Source organism: Muscardinus avellanarius, assembly GCF_963383645.1.
Source record: "Muscardinus avellanarius genome assembly, chromosome: 11".
In the NCBI taxonomy this organism is placed as follows: Eukaryota; Metazoa; Chordata; class Mammalia; order Rodentia; family Gliridae; genus Muscardinus; species Muscardinus avellanarius.
In genome coordinates, this window is record NC_137797.1 from 56,522,618 (window position 1) to 56,541,997 (window position 19,380).

A 19,380-nucleotide genomic window follows, 5' to 3' on the forward strand; every position below is an offset into this window, starting at 1 on the left:
GTGACACCCACAGCCCCATTTCTTACTGTTATTTGGAAACAGCATCTCACTAGGTTGACAAGCATTTCACTACTTGCTGAGGCTGTCCTGGAGCCTGTGATCCTTCTGTCTCAGCCTCCCAAGTCCTGGGATTGCGGGTATGAGCCACCATTCCTGGCTCTGATTCTCTATATTCGATCAGCTGCTAGGCAATATCTGCTGGTGGTCTGACCTCCTTGAGTGTTAGGCTATGGAAAACATTTTCTGAGAATTTCCTTTTCCTACATGGGATTCTACCTTACTACTGATTTTCTGCTCCAGGGGTTCTTGCTTCTAGAACTGTCTATAATGTAACACATTCTTCTGTTATAGTTTCCATTTGGTCTCAGTTGTCCTTTTTTCAAACTTGGAACCTAGCTTTGAGGCACTTGTTCCTAGAGATGGTGGCACTTGAATCTGAAACATTTTGCCCCTAGTGTTCAAAAGATAATTGATAATTTATGTCTTTATTCCTTCTGGATAGCACAATTCCAGTCTCAGCTCCATGAGACCAAAGAAAATAACCAAATAACATAACTTAAGCAAAAATTATAAAATGGACTTTTGGGGCATATTTGGAACTTTGGTTTAATTTGGGGGGTAATGTTTCACTGTGTACCTTCTTCTGATTTTCTATTACCATGTTCTTGATGTGTTATTGTTAAAATTCTCTCAAAAAGGAGAAAATCCTTCATAAGTGTTACGTGCTTTTCTTCTACTCTTAAGAGCTCTATCACTAAAACTAGTCACTTTCCATTATAAATTTCAGTGCCCTCTAAACAAGTCTCTTCCTTTGAAGGAGATGGGCAATCTTGGAAGGTCATTAAATCTTGGAAGTGTTTTATTGAGGTTGACATTTGGAGCTAATGAGGGAGACACTGAGCATTTCTGAGAAGCAAAGGTACTAGGACATATTCCCAGTGTGGGGAAGAAGGCTGAATAAGAACAGAGTGCAGTGTGTCAGCCAGCTGCCCAGGGAACAAACTGTTCATTTCTTCAAGTTAACAGTGCCATGTAAATGTTAAAATCAGAAACTTACCTTCTTTAAACAATCTAAATGAAGCCTGGTCCTAGGAAGCCATTTCAGCCATACCTCACATTTAAAGGATGTGACACGTGCTATTTCAACTGTATTACCTGAACCAACCCATCTATTCTTCATAGTTTTAAGAGATACATACACAATTGTCTCCATTTTACAGGTGAGGAAACGGGTATAGAAGCTAATTGCACAAGATTGCATATCCAAGAAATAGCAAAGCCTTGCATTTGAATTCATGTGGTCCAGCTCTAGTCCATACCTTTACCCATTCTATAGCTCAGGCAACAAGAATTTAAGTATCTTCTTCTGCCAGCACAATACTCCAGGAGCCTTAGATGCAGCCAAGGAAGATCAGTTCTTAAATCCCCAAGTCAGGGAGAGTCAGGTACATTAGCTGTGGCCATCAGGGAAAGCCTCTGAGGATCTGAGCAGAAACATGGATGTTGAGAAGAACATAGTCACACGCAAGTCCGAGGAGCTTCTGGAACAATAAATGTGAAGGCACATGTTAGAATAAGCTATATTAAGGGACAGAATATGGAGCTTGTACTGAAAACTGCTTTCACCTTTCACTTCTTTTTTTTTTTTTTTTGGTGGTACTGGGGTTCCTGGAAGCCCTTCTACCTCCGGGCTACACTCCCAGACCTATTTTTACATTTTTTTTAATTTGGAAACAGGGTCTCCTAAGCCAGCGCACGCGGCTGGCTTCGAACCTGCGCGATCCTCCTGTGTCTGCCTCCCAAGCGCGGGAATTACAAGCGTGTGCCACCACGCCCGGCCACCTTTCACTTCTAAAGGATCCCTCTCACCTCCTGGCCTTGGCATTACAGATGGCTTCACTGTCCGGAGTGCCCGCCTTTTACCTGGCCAGCTTATCTGTTTTTCAGGACTCTCATCTCTCCCTAGCTGACCTGCCTGGATGTCAGTAGAGACTGTCCCTCTGTGGGTAGCTGCCCTTCCTGCGTGTTTCCAGCTGCCTCATGCTCCCACTGAGTTTGTCTTTTCTATCAGGATGTCCTAGCAAAGAGGAACAGTCTAGATTTAGAATAGCCAGTGCTGAACATACACTGGTGGACATCCACGGTATAATTGCATAGGTATCACCAAGGTCATAGAGTAAGTGGCAGAACCACAACAGACAGCAGATCGTGTTGTTCTCAAAAGTCTGTGCTTGTCACACTGCTGTGCTGACAGTTACTTGGAGATGTATGAAATGCCTTGGCTTTTACCTAGCCCAAGGAGTTCAGGACGTACATGTGTTGGCAGCAGTCACCTGGGTGCCGGTTGCTCTACGTGTGATTCAGGGTCATGGCTGGGCAGGAGGAGCTGAGCCCTAGCGGCCTGACAGCAAGGTGGCAAGTGGTAGCTGACCCACGGACCTGGCTGTGCATCATTGCTCAGAAGCAAGGCAGGTGGTGTGTACAGATGTCAAAGATGGCCTGCGTCTTTCTCCTCTGGCTAGACGTTGATCTAGTTCTAGATCTGCTTAACTCTATCTGGACCGATAGGAGAACCAGAAGGACAACACATTGTGCAGGAGAAATAAACTGAGCCAGAGTCAGGAAGACTGCCTATTGGATTCAAGATTGAACAAAACACGCCTTGCTTCCCTGTTTGAAGTCAGGCGAATGCTAGGTCTCTGTCCTTGATGGTAAGTGGGTGACACTCATCTTCCTTGTTAGGGAAGTGTGTGCTGGGCACAGAGCTAGCTAGAGGAGCCCAGCAAATGGGATCTCTGCTTTCTCTTGGATTTACAGTGCCTCTTACCAAATGGATCCAGGTGCCTTCTGGTGTGCTTTGAGTCTTTGGTAGTCCTACATGAATTGTTTAACATCGGAGCTTAAGTTTCTGTTTGGAAACCTGATGTGTTCTCCCGAGCCCCTCACCTTGTTCTTTCCAGTAACCATGCAGCAGTGCCAGTCTTCAAGAGCTAAAAATAAGGGTGACACCTGGCATCCCTGATTTTCATGCCCCAGGAGCTTTGAGGGCCTTTTATTTGATTAGCATCCTCAAACTGAGAGATTGGGACATGTGGATTTATTTTTAAAGCTGGGAAAGTTTTTTGTGTTCCAATCTATAAATGAATCTTTAAGTTTATACTTAAAGACCTTGTGATAAAAGCAGTATTTTTCTAGAAACTGGAACACGAAGGTTTCAAGAGTCATTACCATGAAAGCCCATAGAATCTGTAATAATGCTTGGTTGTATAAAACCAGGTATGTGTAATTTTCTTGCTTTTTTTTTTTGGACAAGGGATTGAATCCAGGGGACATTCTTACCCCTGAGCTACACCCCTAGCCCTTTTTGAAAGAGGGCCTCACCAAGTTTCTTAGGATCTTAGGTTTCTGAGGCTCAGCTCAAATCTGAGGTTTTCCTGTCTCAGCCTCTCAAGTACTAGGATTATAGGCATGTGCCATCTCGCCTGGTGCTCTTGAATTCTTTTTTTTTTTTTTTTTTTTTTTAGTATTTTGAGAAACTTTATTATTTTTTTTATAAAGTGATTTTTTTTATTGGTGCACTGTATTCATACATCATAATGGTATAAAAAAGACTTTTGTAGACATACATGTAATGTACACATCGCCCAGTTAGCCCATACCCGATCCCCACCCCGTTCCCTCCCCATCTCTCCTTCCCATGCTTGGCTTAGTGTTTGACATCTAGTATTATAGCAATTTATCTAAAATTAAAAATGATAATCTCACATAACAGTTTTCATTTGTCTGATACCAAGCTTTTGATGACTTAAAGATAACATTTCAATATTTCTTTTTGCTTTCTTTCTTACCAGAGAATATTTTTTCTTTTTTTTTTTTTTAGGTGAAACTATCACACCTTTATTTATTTATTTTTCAGAGAAAATCTATCCTAATATGGAATATGGACTCTAGGTACACAAAACGATCTTGAAAAAGAACAAAGCTAGAAGATGTATATTTTCTGATTTCAAACCATATAAAGCTACAATAATTGAAACAGTGTAGTACTGTTCTAAAGGCAGATATATAAACCATTGGAGTTAAATAAAAGCCTAGAGATAAATTCTTCCCTATATTGTCAAGTTATTTTTGACAAGGTTTCCACAGACATTTGGTGGAGGAAATAATATTCTTTTAACTAGATATTGTTGAAAAATAATAATTACATGAAGAAGAATAAAATTGGATCCTTACCTAACACTATATACAAATATTAACTCAAAATAGATAAAAGACCAAAATATAAATCTTAAGACTATAAACTTTTAGAAGAAAATCTGGGTCATAAAACCTCATGACATTGAAATTGGCAGTATTTTCTTGGATATAATTTCAATGGCACAGGCAACAGAAGGGTAAACAAACTCCCTAGAAAATAAAAAAAATATTGTATATCCAAAGACAATGTAGACAGAGTTAAAAGTTACTGATACAATGGGATAAAATATTTCCAAATGCTATATCTGAAGGTATATTAATATTCTAACTAGATATCCTAAAAATTAGCAACAATAAAAACAAACAATACAATTTAGAAATAGGTAAAAGACTAACATAAATAATGAATCTCCAAAGATAGCCAATCTTAGTTGTCTGTTGGATGGAAAATCTTTTTTCTCTGGTTCTGGTGTGTGTTACCTATTTCTTCTTTGTAGTTAATCTCTTTCTCTTGAATTCTTTACTCGTACTTGGTGTCCCATCTCTTAATACAGTATGCAGATTTTGAAATTAACTGCTTCTTAGGTAAAATCTAGAGTTTACAATTTATTCATCATATTTAAGGCAAGGTATGATAATTGTCGCTATCTGTGAAGGAAGTCCTGGGATGGAATGTGTTCGTGGTACTTGTGCTGAATCTTACTCTTGCTTCACAGTGGAACTTATAGGCCTTCCTCTTCACTAAGCAAAACACCAGTAGAGTCTCCCATCATATAGCTTCTGGCTCTTGAGGAAATTTTTTTGAGACTAGCAGTCATCATTTTATATCTTTGTGGGGTTTTTTGTTTTGTGGTACTGGTAATGAACCTAGAGCCTTGCACATGGTAAGCAGTGCTCTACCACAGAGCTATAGCCATTTACTTTTTTATTTTTTGAGACAGGGTCTTGTTAAATTGCCCCAATCTGGCCCAGAACTTTTGATCCTCCTGCCTCAGTCTCCTGAGTAGCTGGGATTACAGGTGTGCACCACCATGCCTGGCCCAGTGGGCTTTACTGTTTGGGTGTTTATCCCTTTTTCTTTTTTTTTAATTGCTTCGGACATGCTAGTAGCCTGTAGAATTGGCTTCACTCTGTTCTTGTTGTGACCTCTCTGGGAATCGCGTCTCCATCCCTGTCTCCTTTGATGTCAAGATCTCCTCTGGATTCACTCCCAGCCTTGCTGATTTGTGTTCCAAGCTGTTCAGTTTGCCTGGGGCACTTGGAACTAGAGAAGTTTTCTGTAACCATGGGATTTATATAATCCCTAGAGACCCAGCTTTGTGAGCTTTTCTCTGTGACATATGGAATACCTCTCCCAGAATTCTCTGCTGAATGGTAATTCCTGACAGCTGCAGAGACACACTAATTGATTCAGAGCCAGGACATACATCACTGGCCTTCCGAGAGCCATTCTGGCTGACAGGAAACCTGACCCCTGATGAATAGTCCTCTGAGATGTTCTCTTGGCCTTTCCTATCTGTACCTTTGGTATTGTTATTAAAAGTGGCAGGATTGGGTGAGGGTTTCTTTAATTATTCTTGTTTGATCTGTCTTAAGAATTTTAAAAACTTATTTCTTCTTAACAAGATTTTTCTAATTAAAAGCTGGAACAAAATTGTTTGAAACTTTTGTTGATATATTGATTGAAACTTTGTTCCAGCTACTTCATGTATTTCATGTCTCCATCTATAAAATGGGGGTAGTGCTACATCTTAAGATTCTGATAAAGAATAAATAAGAGTAAAGGTTAAGCTGGGCATGGTGGTACACACTTGTAATCCCAGTACTTGGGAGGCTGAGACATGAGCATCGGAGCAAGGTTTGAAGCCAGTTTCGGCAACTTAGGCCCTCCAAAACTTTGCGAGACTCTGTTTCCAAACAAAATATAAAATAGTCTGAGAGTATAGCCTGGAGGTAGAAGGCCCCTGGATTCCATCCTCAGTACCACCAAAAAAAAAAAAAAAAGAATAAAGGTTAAACTGGGCCAGGTAGCATGCCTGTAATCCCAGTATTTGAGAGGCTGAGAAAGGAGTGTTGCAGGTTCAAGACCAGCCCAGGCAATTTAGCAAGACTCAGCAACTTGGCGAGATCTTGGTCCAGGTAAAGGGCCAGGGCTATTTGGAGATAGACTAGTTTGGAGATGTCAAGATCTCCTCTGGATTCACTCCCAGCCTTGCTGATTTGTGTTCCAAGCTGTTCAGTTTGCCTGGGGCACTTGGAACTAGAGAAGTTTTCTGTAACCATGGGATTTATATAATCCCTAGAGACCCAGCTTTGTGAGCTTTTCTAACTAGATAGGCTAGTTTGGAGATAGACTGTCCCTGGGTTCAAGCATCTGTACCAAAAAAAAAAAAAAAAAAAGTAAAGGCTAAATACCATATGTAGAACAGATGCTGAGTAAACTTTAGTTCCCACTTATTCTCACTGCCCCTTTGTTTCCCTAATTTGTTTCCAACATCCGAAGGCATTTCCTGGTCTATAACCAAATGCCTTCTAGGCCTACACTTAGGCTCTGTCTAGGCCTGTGCTGTCCACTACAGCAGGCATCAGCTAGTGTCTTGTTGAACGCTTGAAATGTGGATAGTCCAAATTAAAATGTATTATTATAAAATACCAGATCTCAGAGGCTTGATTCAAAAATATAAAATCTCATTTTTAAATATTCCTTACCCGTTGAAATGGTAATATTTTCTATGTTGGATTAAAAAGTATATGTATAATGGATTTTACCTGTTTTCTTTTTTTTTTTTTTTTTTTTGAGGTACTGGGGGTGGAACCCAGAGGCTTTCTACCTCTGGACTGTACTCCCAGACCAATTTTTTTTATACTTTATTTGAAAACAGGGTCTCACTAAGTTGCTGAGAGCCTCACTAAGTAGCTGAGACTGGCTTCGAACCTGTGTGATCCTCCTGTCTCAGCCTCCCAAGTGCTGGATTACAAGCAAAAGCCACCAAGCCCAGCGAATTTTACCTGTTTTCAATGGAGTTATTAGACAATTTTGAATTAAGTATGTGGCCCCAGTGATATTTACACTGGTTTGTGGTGGTTGAGACCATGTAGAGGCACAGTACACAGGAGAAAATAGTCTTAATAAGCTGAGAAAATAAGACAAGGTATAAGGAAATATGAAGACATTGTGTCTTTGATTTCCAGAATGTTTGTTTTGCCAGGTGTGGTGGTGCATGCTTGTAATCTGAGTATTTGGGAGACTTAGAAGGATCAGAGGGTCAAAGCCAGCCTCAGCAACTCAGACTGTTTTCAAATAGAAAATAAATAGGCCTGGAGGTGTAGCCCAGAGGTTGAAAGCCTCTGGATTCCATCCCCAGTACCAAAAAATAACAATTGTTTTGTGCTCTTTAAGGAATCTTGTTGGTGTCCTTGGAGTAAGTTTCTTGTAGCCTTCAAAGCCAATTGGAGCCGGGCGTGGTGGCGCACGCTTGTAATCCCCGCACTTGGGAGGCTGAGACAGGAGGATCGCACAGGTTCGAAACCAGCCTCAGCTACTTAGTGAGGCTCTCAGCAACTTAGTGAGACCCTGTTTCCAAATAAAATATAAAATAGGTCTGGGAGTGTAGCCTGGAGGTAGAAAAGCCCCTGGTTTCCACCCCCAGTACCACACACACACACACACACACACACACACACACACACAGCCTATTGTAACCATTTGTTAGCAGTGTTACTACTTTGGAAAGCTATAAAATGGATGAATAATCCCCACTGGTTGCAAATAATCAACTTTTGAAGTGTTTTAAAATGTTGGGAGTCCATGCAAAGTTTTATAGTGAACTAGTCTGGATAATCAAGGTGGAAAATACTTTTTATAAAATCATTTTTCTTATGATTCATAAGACAATTGCAAAGGAATTTTTAAAAGATGTTTTCAACAGTCTGAGTGCCATAAACATATCCCAGAGTCATACATTGTAATCCCTACAAGCATTTGTTTTATTTAAGTTGTTACATTTGAATGCATGAAACCATAAATTCAAAATAAGAATGGAGCCAGGTATGGTGGCATATACTTGTAATCCCAGGACTTGGGGATCTGAGACAAGAATCACAGGTTCCAGGCTAGCCATAAGCAACTAAATGATACTCTCAGCAACTTAGACCCTGATTCAAAATACAAAGTAAAATTGAGGGGGGATAGCTCAGAAGTAGACCATCCCTGGATTCCACCCCCAGTACCCCACAGTGGGCTGTGCACGGGTGATAGTGATGCTGCCTGTCTCACCTGAATTGTGGAAAGAGAGCTTTAGCATAGATGGAAAGAGAAAATGGGACCAATTGTGTTCTACATTTTGTGTCTTCCTCGTTCTCATAGATGCTTGTTGCCAATATTGACTTGGGTCCTACTATTTTGGACATTGCCGGCTATGACCTGAATAAGACACAGATGGATGGAATGTCCTTATTGCCCATTTTGGTGAGTATAAAGCCCTCAATTCTAACCAAAACTCAAATAAGTTCAAGGTTATATAAACACTTAAACTAAATGTTTAATGCTACTGAATTTGAAGATACAGAGAATAAGATTTTTCTCTGATCCTTGTGGTAAAAAGGAGTTTTCCAAAGCAGTAGGCTGATTGGACCACATACAAACTTAGCACTATATCCTCCCCTTTCTCTTGGAACCCTAAAAAGAACTATAAACACAGCTAAAATAGGTGACAAATTGAAAAAATATTTGCAATATATTTAACAAAGGGTAGGTAGTCCTAATATACCAATTCTTAACAAAAATTAATCTACTAGAAAAATGGGCAAAAAAGTGTCTAATTCACAGATGAAATGATCAAAGTAAGTACCAAAAAAAAGATTACTTCAGGGCTGATCAAAGAAAGGCTTAACTTAAAGGGGCCTTTATCACTGTGAGCTGAAAAGATTAAGAAGACTAATACTCAGTATTTGCAGAACTCTAAGAAACTAAGAACTACTTACACACTTCTCAGAGGTGTAAGCAGCATAACCTACCAGGACACCAGAGACGTGCCACTTCAGAAACACACAACTAGCAATTACATCAGAGAGGAAACAAGTCTTGGCAAGCAGTGCGACTCTGCATCAACCTCACGAGACCCAGTTTCCAAATAAAAATAAAATCGGGCTGGGGGTGTAGCTCAGAGATAGAATGCCCCTGGGTTCAATCCCCAGTATCACAAAAAAAGAAAAGAAACAAATGTTTTAGAAATCTTAGAGTACCTGCCATGCCAGGGCTAAGTATAAAAATGTACTTGCAGCATTAATAGAAGGAAACTGAAAACATAAAAGATAAAAATAGCCGGGTGTGGTGGCACATGCTTGTAATTCTAGCATTTGAGAGGCTGAAACAGGAGGATCCAGGTTCGCAGCCAGCCTCAGCTACTTAGGCCCTCCACAACTTAGTGAGACCCTGTTTCAAAATAAAGAATAAAAAACAGCCGGGCGTGGTGGCGCATGCTTGTAATCCCCGCGCTTGGGAGGCAGAGACAGGAGGATCGCACAGGTTCAAAGTCAGCCGTGCGCTGGCTTAGGAGACCCTGTTTCCAAATAAAAATGTAAAAATAGGTCTGGGAGTGTAACCCAGAGGTAGAAGGGTTTCCAGGAACCCCAGTAAATAAATAAGAAAGAATAAAAAACAGACCTGGGGGTGTAGCTCGGAGGCAGAATGCCCCTGGGTTCAATCCTCAGCACCACACACATACAGAAAAAGATAAAAATAATAAAATAGGCATTTTACCTTTGAGCTACACACCCAGCCCTAACTGGTTCAATCCTCAGTACCACACACACAAAAAACATGTTTTTATTTGTTTGTTTGTTTGTTTGTGTGGGTGGGGTACTGGGGATGGAACTCAGGGGATTTCTAACTCCTGGCTAACTTCCAGACCTATTTTATATTTTATTTGGAAACAGGGTCTCACTAAGTTGCGGAGGGCCTTACTAAGTAGCTGAGGCTGGCCGCGAACCTGGCTCTTCCTGTTTCAGCCTCCCAAATGCTAGAATTACAAGCATGTGCCACCACACCCGGTTATTTTTATCTTTTAATTGAATTTATTTTATTTTGAAACAAGGCCTAAATTGCTGAGGCTGACCGTGAACCTGCCATCCTCTTGTCTTGGCCTCTCAAGTACTAGGCTTACAAGCCTGCACCACCGCGCCTGGCTCATCTATGCCTTCTGTGTTTTTTCCCTGTGAGGTGGACTCTGCTTTTGCACATCATGTTCTGTTTGTGGCTTGTCTTTGAAGTAGTGGTTCTCAAACTAGGATTCATTTGTTAAAACCCAGGCTGTCCCCTATCTGCATTAGGAGCTAAGAATTTTCATCTGTAGCAATTTCCCAGGTGATGCCAAAGTTATCTGATCCCTGGAACCACTTTTAGAACCCCTGCTCTAGAGTGGTGCTTCTCAGACTTTGTGTTCGTGGAAGTCACACGAGGACCTTACTGTAAAAGATTTTGGCTTATCAGGGCCTGAGATGTGCATTTCAAGCAAGTTCTCACCCAACATTTTAGTAGAAAGGCCTTAAGCCGGGCGTGGTGGCGCACACTTGTAATCCCAGCATGTGGGAGGCTGCGACAGAAGGATTGCAGTTCACAGACAGCCTCAGCTACGTAGTAAGGCCCTTGGCAACTCAGTGAGACCCTGTTTCAAAATAAAGAATAAAAAATAGGCCTGGTGCCTGGCATGGTGGTGCACGCTTGTAATCCTAGCATTTGGGAGGCTGACATCGGAGGATCACGGTTTGCAGAAGCCTCAGCTACTTAGGCCCTCCGCAACTCAGACCCTATTTCAAAATAAAGAATAAAAAGTTGGGCAGGGGGTGTAGCTCGGAGGTCACATGCCTCTGGATTCCATCCCTAGACTCACACAAAAAAAAGAAAAAAAAATAGGGCTGGGGGTGTAGCTTGGAGGTAGAATGCCCCTAGGTTCCACCCCCAGTAACACACACACACACACACACACACACACACACACACACACACACAAAAGGAAGGCTTTAGGCCACTTCAAGAGCATCTTCTAACTTGGTCTCCCTATCTTAGTATCTCCACTTCATCTTTCAATTCTGCTCCTGGGCTGACTTTTCTAAAACACAGTCTCAGCTGGACGTGGTGGTGCACGCTTGTGATCTCAGCGCATGGAAGGCTAAGACAGGAGGATCACGCAGGTTTAAAACCAGCCTCAGCTACTTAGTGAGGCTCTCAGCAATTTAGACCCTGTTTCCAGATAAAATATAAAATAGGTCGGGGGTGTAGCCCGGGGCTAGAAAAGCCCCTGGGTTCCATCCCCAGTAAAACACACACACACACACACACACACACACACACACACACACACACACACACACACTCTCTCTCTCTCTCTCTCTCTCTCTCTCTCTCTCTCTCTCTCTCTCTCTCTCTCTCAATGGCATGTTGCTTCCCTGCTCAAAAACTTCTCATTCTTCCCCTCACCTGCTGTTCTTTTATTAGTCTTGTGAGAATGGGTCTCCCAACTCTTGGCTCAAGCAGTCTTTCTGCCTCAGTCCCCCAGGCAGCTGTGAATACAGCCACGGGCCACAGCACTCGGCTCACCTGTGTTCTTCATGGGACAGTTGTGCTGCCTGGTGTTCAGGGCCTCTTCCTGTATGAGTCCTAGTCCTCTCCACCCCGACTGCACTGCTTCCTTGTCTGAAAGCTGGGTTTCACAAAACCATGCAGCCCAGTGTTCTGCTTCTGTCCTGTATTCTTGTGCTTTTGATGGAAAACTTGCCCTTGTTCTAGTGCATAGATCCCCACTGCAGACTGGGAGTCTGTGTTCTAGAACCTTCCTCCTTTCTCAGTTTGTGTACCTGTCTTAAACTTTGGCTTTTTTTTTTTTTAATTTCAATACTAGGGATGGAACCCCCAGGGCCATTCTACCTCTGGGCTACATAACCAGCCCTATTTTTTATTCTCTACTTTGAAACAGGGTTTCACTGAGTTGCAAAGGGCCTAAGTAGCTGAGGCTGTCTACAAACCATGATCCTCCCGTCTCAGCCTCCCAAATGCTGGGATTACAAATGTGCATTACCATGCCAGGCCCTGTTTTTTATCTTGAAATAAGGTCTCACAGAGTTGCAGAAGGGAGGCCGATCCTCCTGTCACAGCCTCCCAGGTACTGGGATTACAAGCTTGCGCCACCGTGCCTGGCAAACTGGCATTTCAGAAGCTGCTGCCGCTTTCCTTCCACCCCACTAACGTGCAGTGCAGAGGGAATGCGTTAAGGTATGCATCACCCCTTCTTTCTTGAGCACTGAGCCTAATGCAGCCTCACCACACCAGCCAGTTTTTTTTCTTTTCCTTGTGTCTATTAGGTTATAAGTTCCTTAGTCTAAGCTTAGAACAGTTTTTACATATAGAATATGAGCAGTACTATTTAATCTAGACTCTGAGCAGCTTGCGCTGTGACTGATTCTTGCTTGTTTGCTCCTTTGTTGTTCCCATTCCAGGCCTGCTTCACAGTAGTCTTGGGGAGGCACCATTAAATGTTCAGAGCAAGCTGGGCGTGGTGGCGCACGCTTCAGCATTCCGGAGGCTGAAACTGAAGGATTATGGTTCGCGGACAGCCTCAGCTACTTAGTAAAGCCCTCTGCAACTTAGACCCTGTTTCAAAATAAAGAGTACAAAATAGGGCAGGGGGTGTAGCTCAGAAGTAGAATGCTGCTGTTCCATCCCCAGACCCGCAAAAAAATAAATAAATGTTCAGATCATTTGACCATCGCTTCAGAAGCTCCCTAAATATCAAACATGATGCTCAGTCACTTTTTGTGTATCCCATGTAATCATTCCCTTTGAACAGTCCAATTAGTGTTGACTTCCAAGGGCCCTTTGGCATTCAAGTAAAAACTGTGATGCTTATCCCAGTCTGCATGCCTTATGGAAACTACTTTTTCTCCTTTTTCTAGAGAGGTGCCAGTAATTTGACCTGGCGATCAGATGTGCTGGTGGAGTATCAAGGAGAAGGCCGGAATGTCACTGACCCCACCTGTCCTTCCCTGAGTCCTGGTGTATCTGTGAGTAGCAGCTGGTATGGGCTTGGACGGCTTTCTCACTGACAGTCAGCAAGGTGCTGCTTAGATGTGCTGCGTATCAAAACCTTTACTATGAGTCCTACTCCACGGTCACCTGTCTGTGATCTTGTTTGTAGATTGACAGTAGTAAATTCACCTGTAACCAGGACTTGTCCTTCTAGTTCTTCCATTTCATATAATCAGAACTTGTATCTGTCTACATTCTGACCTTATCAGTACTCTTTCCCTGTTGTTTCCTATCCCTCCCACTTTTATTAGGGATATTATCAGAGGCATCTGATAAAGAGATGGGGCTCCCAGCCGGTCATGGTAGCACAGGCTTGTAATCCCAGCATTTGGGAGGCTGAGATGGGAGGATCGTGGTTTGAGGACAGCCTTAGCTACTTAGGCCCTTTGCAACTCAGTGAGACCCTGTTTCAAAAATAATACAAAATAGGGCTGGGGGATAGTTCAGAGGTCAGATGCTCTGGTTTCTGTCCCCCATACCTCAAAAAAAGAGATAGTGCTCCCACCTGGGACTGTCCCATCCTGAGCGCCTTCCCTAGGTGGCAGGCAGACAGGTCGCGGACGTGGTCAGGAGACATAATGGCCTGGTTTTGGAGAAACAGGCTTTCACGTCTTTTACTGTTGTGACTACAGCAAAGGACCAGCCACAGTGGACTAGCTGGGCCTTTGGAAGACGAAGTCAGCAGAATCAGGTCATACACGAGTCCACAAACCTCCCTGTTGCTGTTCACTCTTCCCAATAGTCCTCTGAAGTGGCTCAGTTGAGTATTTCTTCTCCTGTCCGTCCTGTACCAGGTGCTCATTAAAACTTACTCTTTTCAGGGGACTTGCAGACAGGCATGGCCGCAGTCTATACCAGCTCCAAGCATACATTCCTCAGCCAGCCAGCATAGGGAGCAGAGCCTTACATCTGTTCTTGATTTACCAGCTTCTCTGTGGGAGGTTTCCTCATTTCTGTGGGTTTCCCTGTCTACTAGCTTCAGCCAACTTGGTGGGTTTGGTAGGCAACTAGGTTTTTGGTAACCTGGAAGCATCAAATTCATGGAACTTTTCAAATATCCCCACAGCAATGTTTCCCTGACTGCGTCTGTGAAGATGCTTATAACAACACCTATGCCTGTGTGAGGACCATGTCAGCATTGTGGAATCTACAGTATTGCGAGTTTGACGACCAGGAGGTAAGAGGGCCTTTTGCCTGTACTCCCCCCGCTCCTCTGTCTACAACAAACAGCGCTCTTTTGGTTGGACTTGATGGCATAAGAACAATCCCAGGCATGCTTCGTGGGGAGTTAAGCAGATAAAAGGCCGTGCCTCACTTCTCTTACTCTGGTCTTTCTGGGTGGGCCTTTCTCCACTTGACACACACACACACACACACACACACACACACACACTCTCTCTCTCTCTCTCTCTCTCTCTCTCTCTCTCTCTCTCTTTCTCTCTCTAGTACACTCTTTCAGAACAATACATGCCTTGTCTGCCAGCCTTCCTGGTAGTTGGGGTGAAAGTAGTGAAGAACTTCACCTTCATTGGAGGTGAGAGGAATCGGAGCACTTCCTGGAGAGCTGACCAGCACAGACTCATTCAGAAATACCTGTTCCCAGCACAACACACTCTAGTGTTGCTCAGAGATTAGAGAGGGGTCCAAGGCCAGGCTCCAGCACAGATAGTGTGGATTATCTGAAGGACCACATGAACTCTAGTCCTATGAGCTCATGCTGTTAATCAACACATGTGGCCCTGCCCCATCTGGCAGCCTTAGGTTACCCTAGAGTAGACGCTCATCTGTGCTGCCCAGAAACTGATACTCACCATCCATTTGCAGCTCAGACGCATTATAGAACAAACAAGAGTGCACCCCCCAACTCAGCTCCTGTTCCTCCCTCCCCCTGCGTATCAGTTTGACAATGGTAAATGATAGTCCGAGGATGGCTACTTAGAGCTATTGTAAGCAACACTTACCATCTTCCTAGCCTATCATTTGACTCCAACGTGGAGAATAGTGTACTGATTAGAGGGAAGCACTGACAGTCTCATGTTGGCAGTAATACTGCCTCCTTCCCCAGTTGGTGGTATATGTCCAAAACTACTTTTTAAAATGAGAAAACAGTATTTGCTTAGCACAAGTTAGAGCACTTCTCACATCCATTCCCGTTTGAATCTCACAGTTCTAAGGCAGAAATAAGCCCTCGGATGCTAGCCCTCACTTCAGTAGTTTTATTACTGAGTCTGGTTTCTGAGACCTTGCCGCCGCGGGGCCCTGCCTTCTGCTCTCTGCTCTAATTACAGATAGTAATAAGTTTCCTCCTGCTGCCCTCTCCTGCCTGCCTGGAGGCACAGGGTGTGCAGATGGCCCCTGTAGCACAAGGGCCGTAGACCCAAAGCAGCTGAACCCCAGCACAGATGCGCCATTGTCTCAGTGTATATTCAGCTCTTTGAGGATCTTGAGACCAGATGATATTCTGCTGGGTGTTGTGTTTTATCTACTTCCTCCCTCCCCATTTAGAAATAATTCACATTAGGAATATTTCTTCAAATATAACCCTTGCCTTTTTTCTTTTCCTCCACTCTGTAATTTCCTTTAGGTGTTTGTAGAAGTCTATAATCTGACTGCAGACCCAGACCAAATGACTAACATTGCTAAAAGCATAGACCCGGAGCTCTTGGGAAAAATGAACTACCGGTTAATGATGTTACAGTCCTGCTCTGGGCCAACCTGTCGCACGCCAGGGGTCTTTGACCCGGAGTAAGTGTCCTCTCTCTTCAGTTCTTTGCCAAGTTGTCTGGAAGACAAAGGAAGCCCAGTGGGTCCTTTCTGCTTTGAGCTGAGGTGTTCATTCTGCTTTGGAGAGGGAATGGTGTGTTTGATGCTTTAGCTACAGGCCTAGCTACAGGTGGTCCTCCAATCCCCGCTGTAGTTCTTGTCTTGGTGCCACCTGGTTCTTTAAGCTCTGACCCGGTGCTTCCTCATTCCTTGAGCTTCCAAAATACTATGTCTTCACTTCATTTCTCAGAAACCCCAACTCTAAGAACTTGAGTGTTTATCAGCAAACTTTATATTAAAAACACACTAGAAGGTAGGTATAAATTCAGATGTTGAAATACATCAGCCCACTACAGAATTTGGGAGTTTAAAGATGTTTATCACCTTTCAGATCAGCTTGTTCCTCCCCATCTCCTGCATCAGCAGGACACTGGGTAAAGTACCTCATGCATCTGAGCTGCCCCTGTCAAAAAGCATGTCACTTGTGCTTAAAGATTACAAAGTTAAAAACTCGCCAGAGAAGCCAGGTGCAGTGGTCCATGCTGTAATTCCACTATTTGGGAGGCTGAGATTGGAGGATCACAGGTTGCGGCCAGCCTCAGCTACTTAGTGAAGCTTTCAACAACCTAGCAAGACCCTATTTCCAAAAAAAATAAAAAGGGCTAGGGAGAGGGCTTGGAGGTAGAATACCCCCAGGTTCAATCCCCAGTACCACATCAAAAAAAAAAAAAAACAATATAAAGAAATAAGTTATTATTTATATCACTTCAACTATATAACCTTAAATAAAGGTAATTTTTTAGGGCACAAGCTTGGTCAAGTGTTTTGACTGCTTGGCATTGGTCTTTCCTCCATGAAATAGGAAGTTAAGTCTCCAAAATAAAAGCTTAGCACTTTCAGCTGAGATGCTGACTGCAGTTTCCAATAGCTACTTTAGCTCACAACATATCAAACCAGACAAAGATATCTATAGTAGTTGACGAATTTCAGCCACTTAGTCCTTGGCTGACTCCAAATTTAAAGGCAACCATCTATCTTAACTAAAACCCTGAATGGAAGGTCAACCCAAACAGCCTTGACCACTCAGCGGGTAGAACACAGACCTGCTGCGTCTGCATCCACCCCCAGTGCAAGGCAGATACAGGAGCTGCCTAGTTTCTTGTGAACATCTGGCTCTTAAGTGTTCGAAGGATTCAGTTACAGATTTTCTATATAGCTCTTGGAGCCCAAACAGATAAATCAAGTGAGGAGATCGGCTGGATTTTGATTTGTCCAAGGGTCCCCCTGTAAGGAACATACAGATACCGTATGGTCTTATTTCCCAAGTAGAGTTTGTTTGTTAAATGGGACTAATGTTCTTGCTTACATTGTGGAATCCTGTAATAACTAAGGTTCTGTATGCTGGCCTTGCTGAGCTCCAGTTTGCCTGAGCTATTTAAACTCTGATTTTCTGTTTTATTAGCCCTGACTTACTTACTAAATATTTGGTGCTATAGAATCCTCTGAAACAGGGTGGGAGACTATCTCCTATGGGCCACCCAGTTAAGAGCGCAGCCACACATATCCTGTGCATGTTTTTGTTTTTGTTTGCGGAGTTGGAGATGGAACTCAGGGGCATTCTACCTTCAAGCTACACCCCAGCTCTATTTTTTATTCTTTATTTTGAAACAGGATCTCACTGAGTGGCAAAGAGTCTCACTAAGTAGCTGAGGCTGTCTGCGAACCGGTATCCTCCTGTCTCAGCCTCCCAAATGTTGGGATTACAAGCGTGCGCCACCACGCCCAGCCTGTGCATATTGATGGCTGGTTTTCACTTCAACGATAAAGTTGAAAGATTGGGACAGAGATTGTATGCCCCACAGTCCCTAAAGAGTTACTGAGCCCTTTAAAAAAAAAAAAAGTAAGCCAACCACTGTTGTAAAATAATACTAAGACTTAGACTTAGTTTATCCCACAAGATAGGAAGTAAGAGTAAATACAATTTATTTCTAGTCTGCACACCTAAAATATTTCTGGCCAATGGATTTTTCTTTTTCTTTTTCTTTTCTTTTTTTTTTTTTTTTTTTTTGTGGTTCTGCAGGTGGAACCCAGGGGCTTTTCTGCCTTTATATTTTATTTGGAAACAGGGTCTCACTAAGTTGCTGAGAGCCTCACTGAGTAGCTGAGGCTGGCTTGGAACCTGCGCGGTCTTCCTTTTTCAGCCTCCCAAGCGCTGGGATTACAAGTGTGTGCCACCACGCCCCGCACCAATGGCTATTCTTTATATCTGCCAAGTCCAAAGTCAAATTACTATATGTGTGTTGTTTTACATGAATGCCTCCTTATTTTATTGATGGCCAGAGAGGTTACTAGCACGTCTGAGTTCAAGAGCTAGATTCTAAAATGTCTCAGTATTACTCTTGTGCACTTACCACGTGTGTCTTAACTGTGAAGGAAGAAAAGGCTTTGAAATGCCAGCAGAGCTTCCTGAAGGGGCTAGACCCTTCCACTTGGCCATTTATAACTGAGGGATCATGCCTCCTCCTTCAAAATAAAAAAGGCTCCTCTAGCTTTTTGACACCTTGTTTTTCTCCTCTCAGTTTATACTACTATGTGACCTTATGCTTGCTGGCTTACTGTGAAATTTTATGTTTGTCTGGTACTGGGTATTAATCTCGAGGGCTTTTCCATGCTAGGCAAGCACTCTGCCACCCAGCTATACTCTCTCAGCCCTTTCCGTTGTCTTGAGACGGGGTCATCTTGCTAAGCTGCTCAGGCTGGCCTCTAGCTTATGAACTTCCTGCCTCAGCCTCCAGAGTAGCTAGGATTACAGGTGTGAGCTACCATGCCCAGCTCAATCTTTACTGCTGCGAGTCCCTTCTGGCTTTTGTTATTTTTATATACCTCCCTGCCAACCTTTCTGCTGAATAACACTCTGAGGAAGTACTCAGCAGCTAGCTAAAGTTCATGTGACAGACAGCCTTCCTTTCTCGTTCCCAGGTATAGGTTTGACCCTCGTCTCATGTTCAGCAATCATGGGAGCGTCAGGATGCGAAGGTTCTCAAAACACCCTCTGTAGCGACCGTGCTGGCCTCCACAGCTGGATCCCTGCACGCCTCTTTCTGATGAAGTGATTGTAGTAGGTGTCTGTAGCTCATCTTGAGACCATGCCTGGAAGAGCTCTGGACTGCTCCGTTTCAAGGCCTGTTTGAAAAGCAACCCCATCCACTGATTTCCTTGTGAACTTGTTAAACTGTGAACTCTGCCCCAGTGTAGGGAGTGGCTGCCCTTGATCTCTTCCCTCAGAGAAGGCAAATACTCCTGAGGTCTTTGTTCTTTCTGCCCTGGGGCCCCAGTTC

At 43.2% G+C, this 19,380-nt stretch overlaps 1 protein-coding gene across 1 annotated transcript in view; it reads left to right on the forward strand.

Annotated features, from left to right (window-relative positions):
* Window positions 1-19,100, forward strand: part of GNS (glucosamine (N-acetyl)-6-sulfatase) — a gene marked incomplete at both ends in the record, with an annotated part of 44,215 nt that extends 25,115 nt beyond the window's left edge. Inside the window, 5 exons of the mRNA XM_080705152.1 lie at window positions 8,564-8,665; window positions 13,147-13,254; window positions 14,346-14,456; window positions 15,864-16,024; window positions 19,022-19,100. Of these exons, the coding sequence (XP_080561278.1) occupies window positions 8,564-8,665; window positions 13,147-13,254; window positions 14,346-14,456; window positions 15,864-16,024; window positions 19,022-19,100 (561 nt within the window). The remainder of the gene's footprint in view (window positions 1-8,563; window positions 8,666-13,146; window positions 13,255-14,345; window positions 14,457-15,863; window positions 16,025-19,021) is intronic.
* Between the last annotated feature and the right edge of the window lie 280 nt (window positions 19,101-19,380).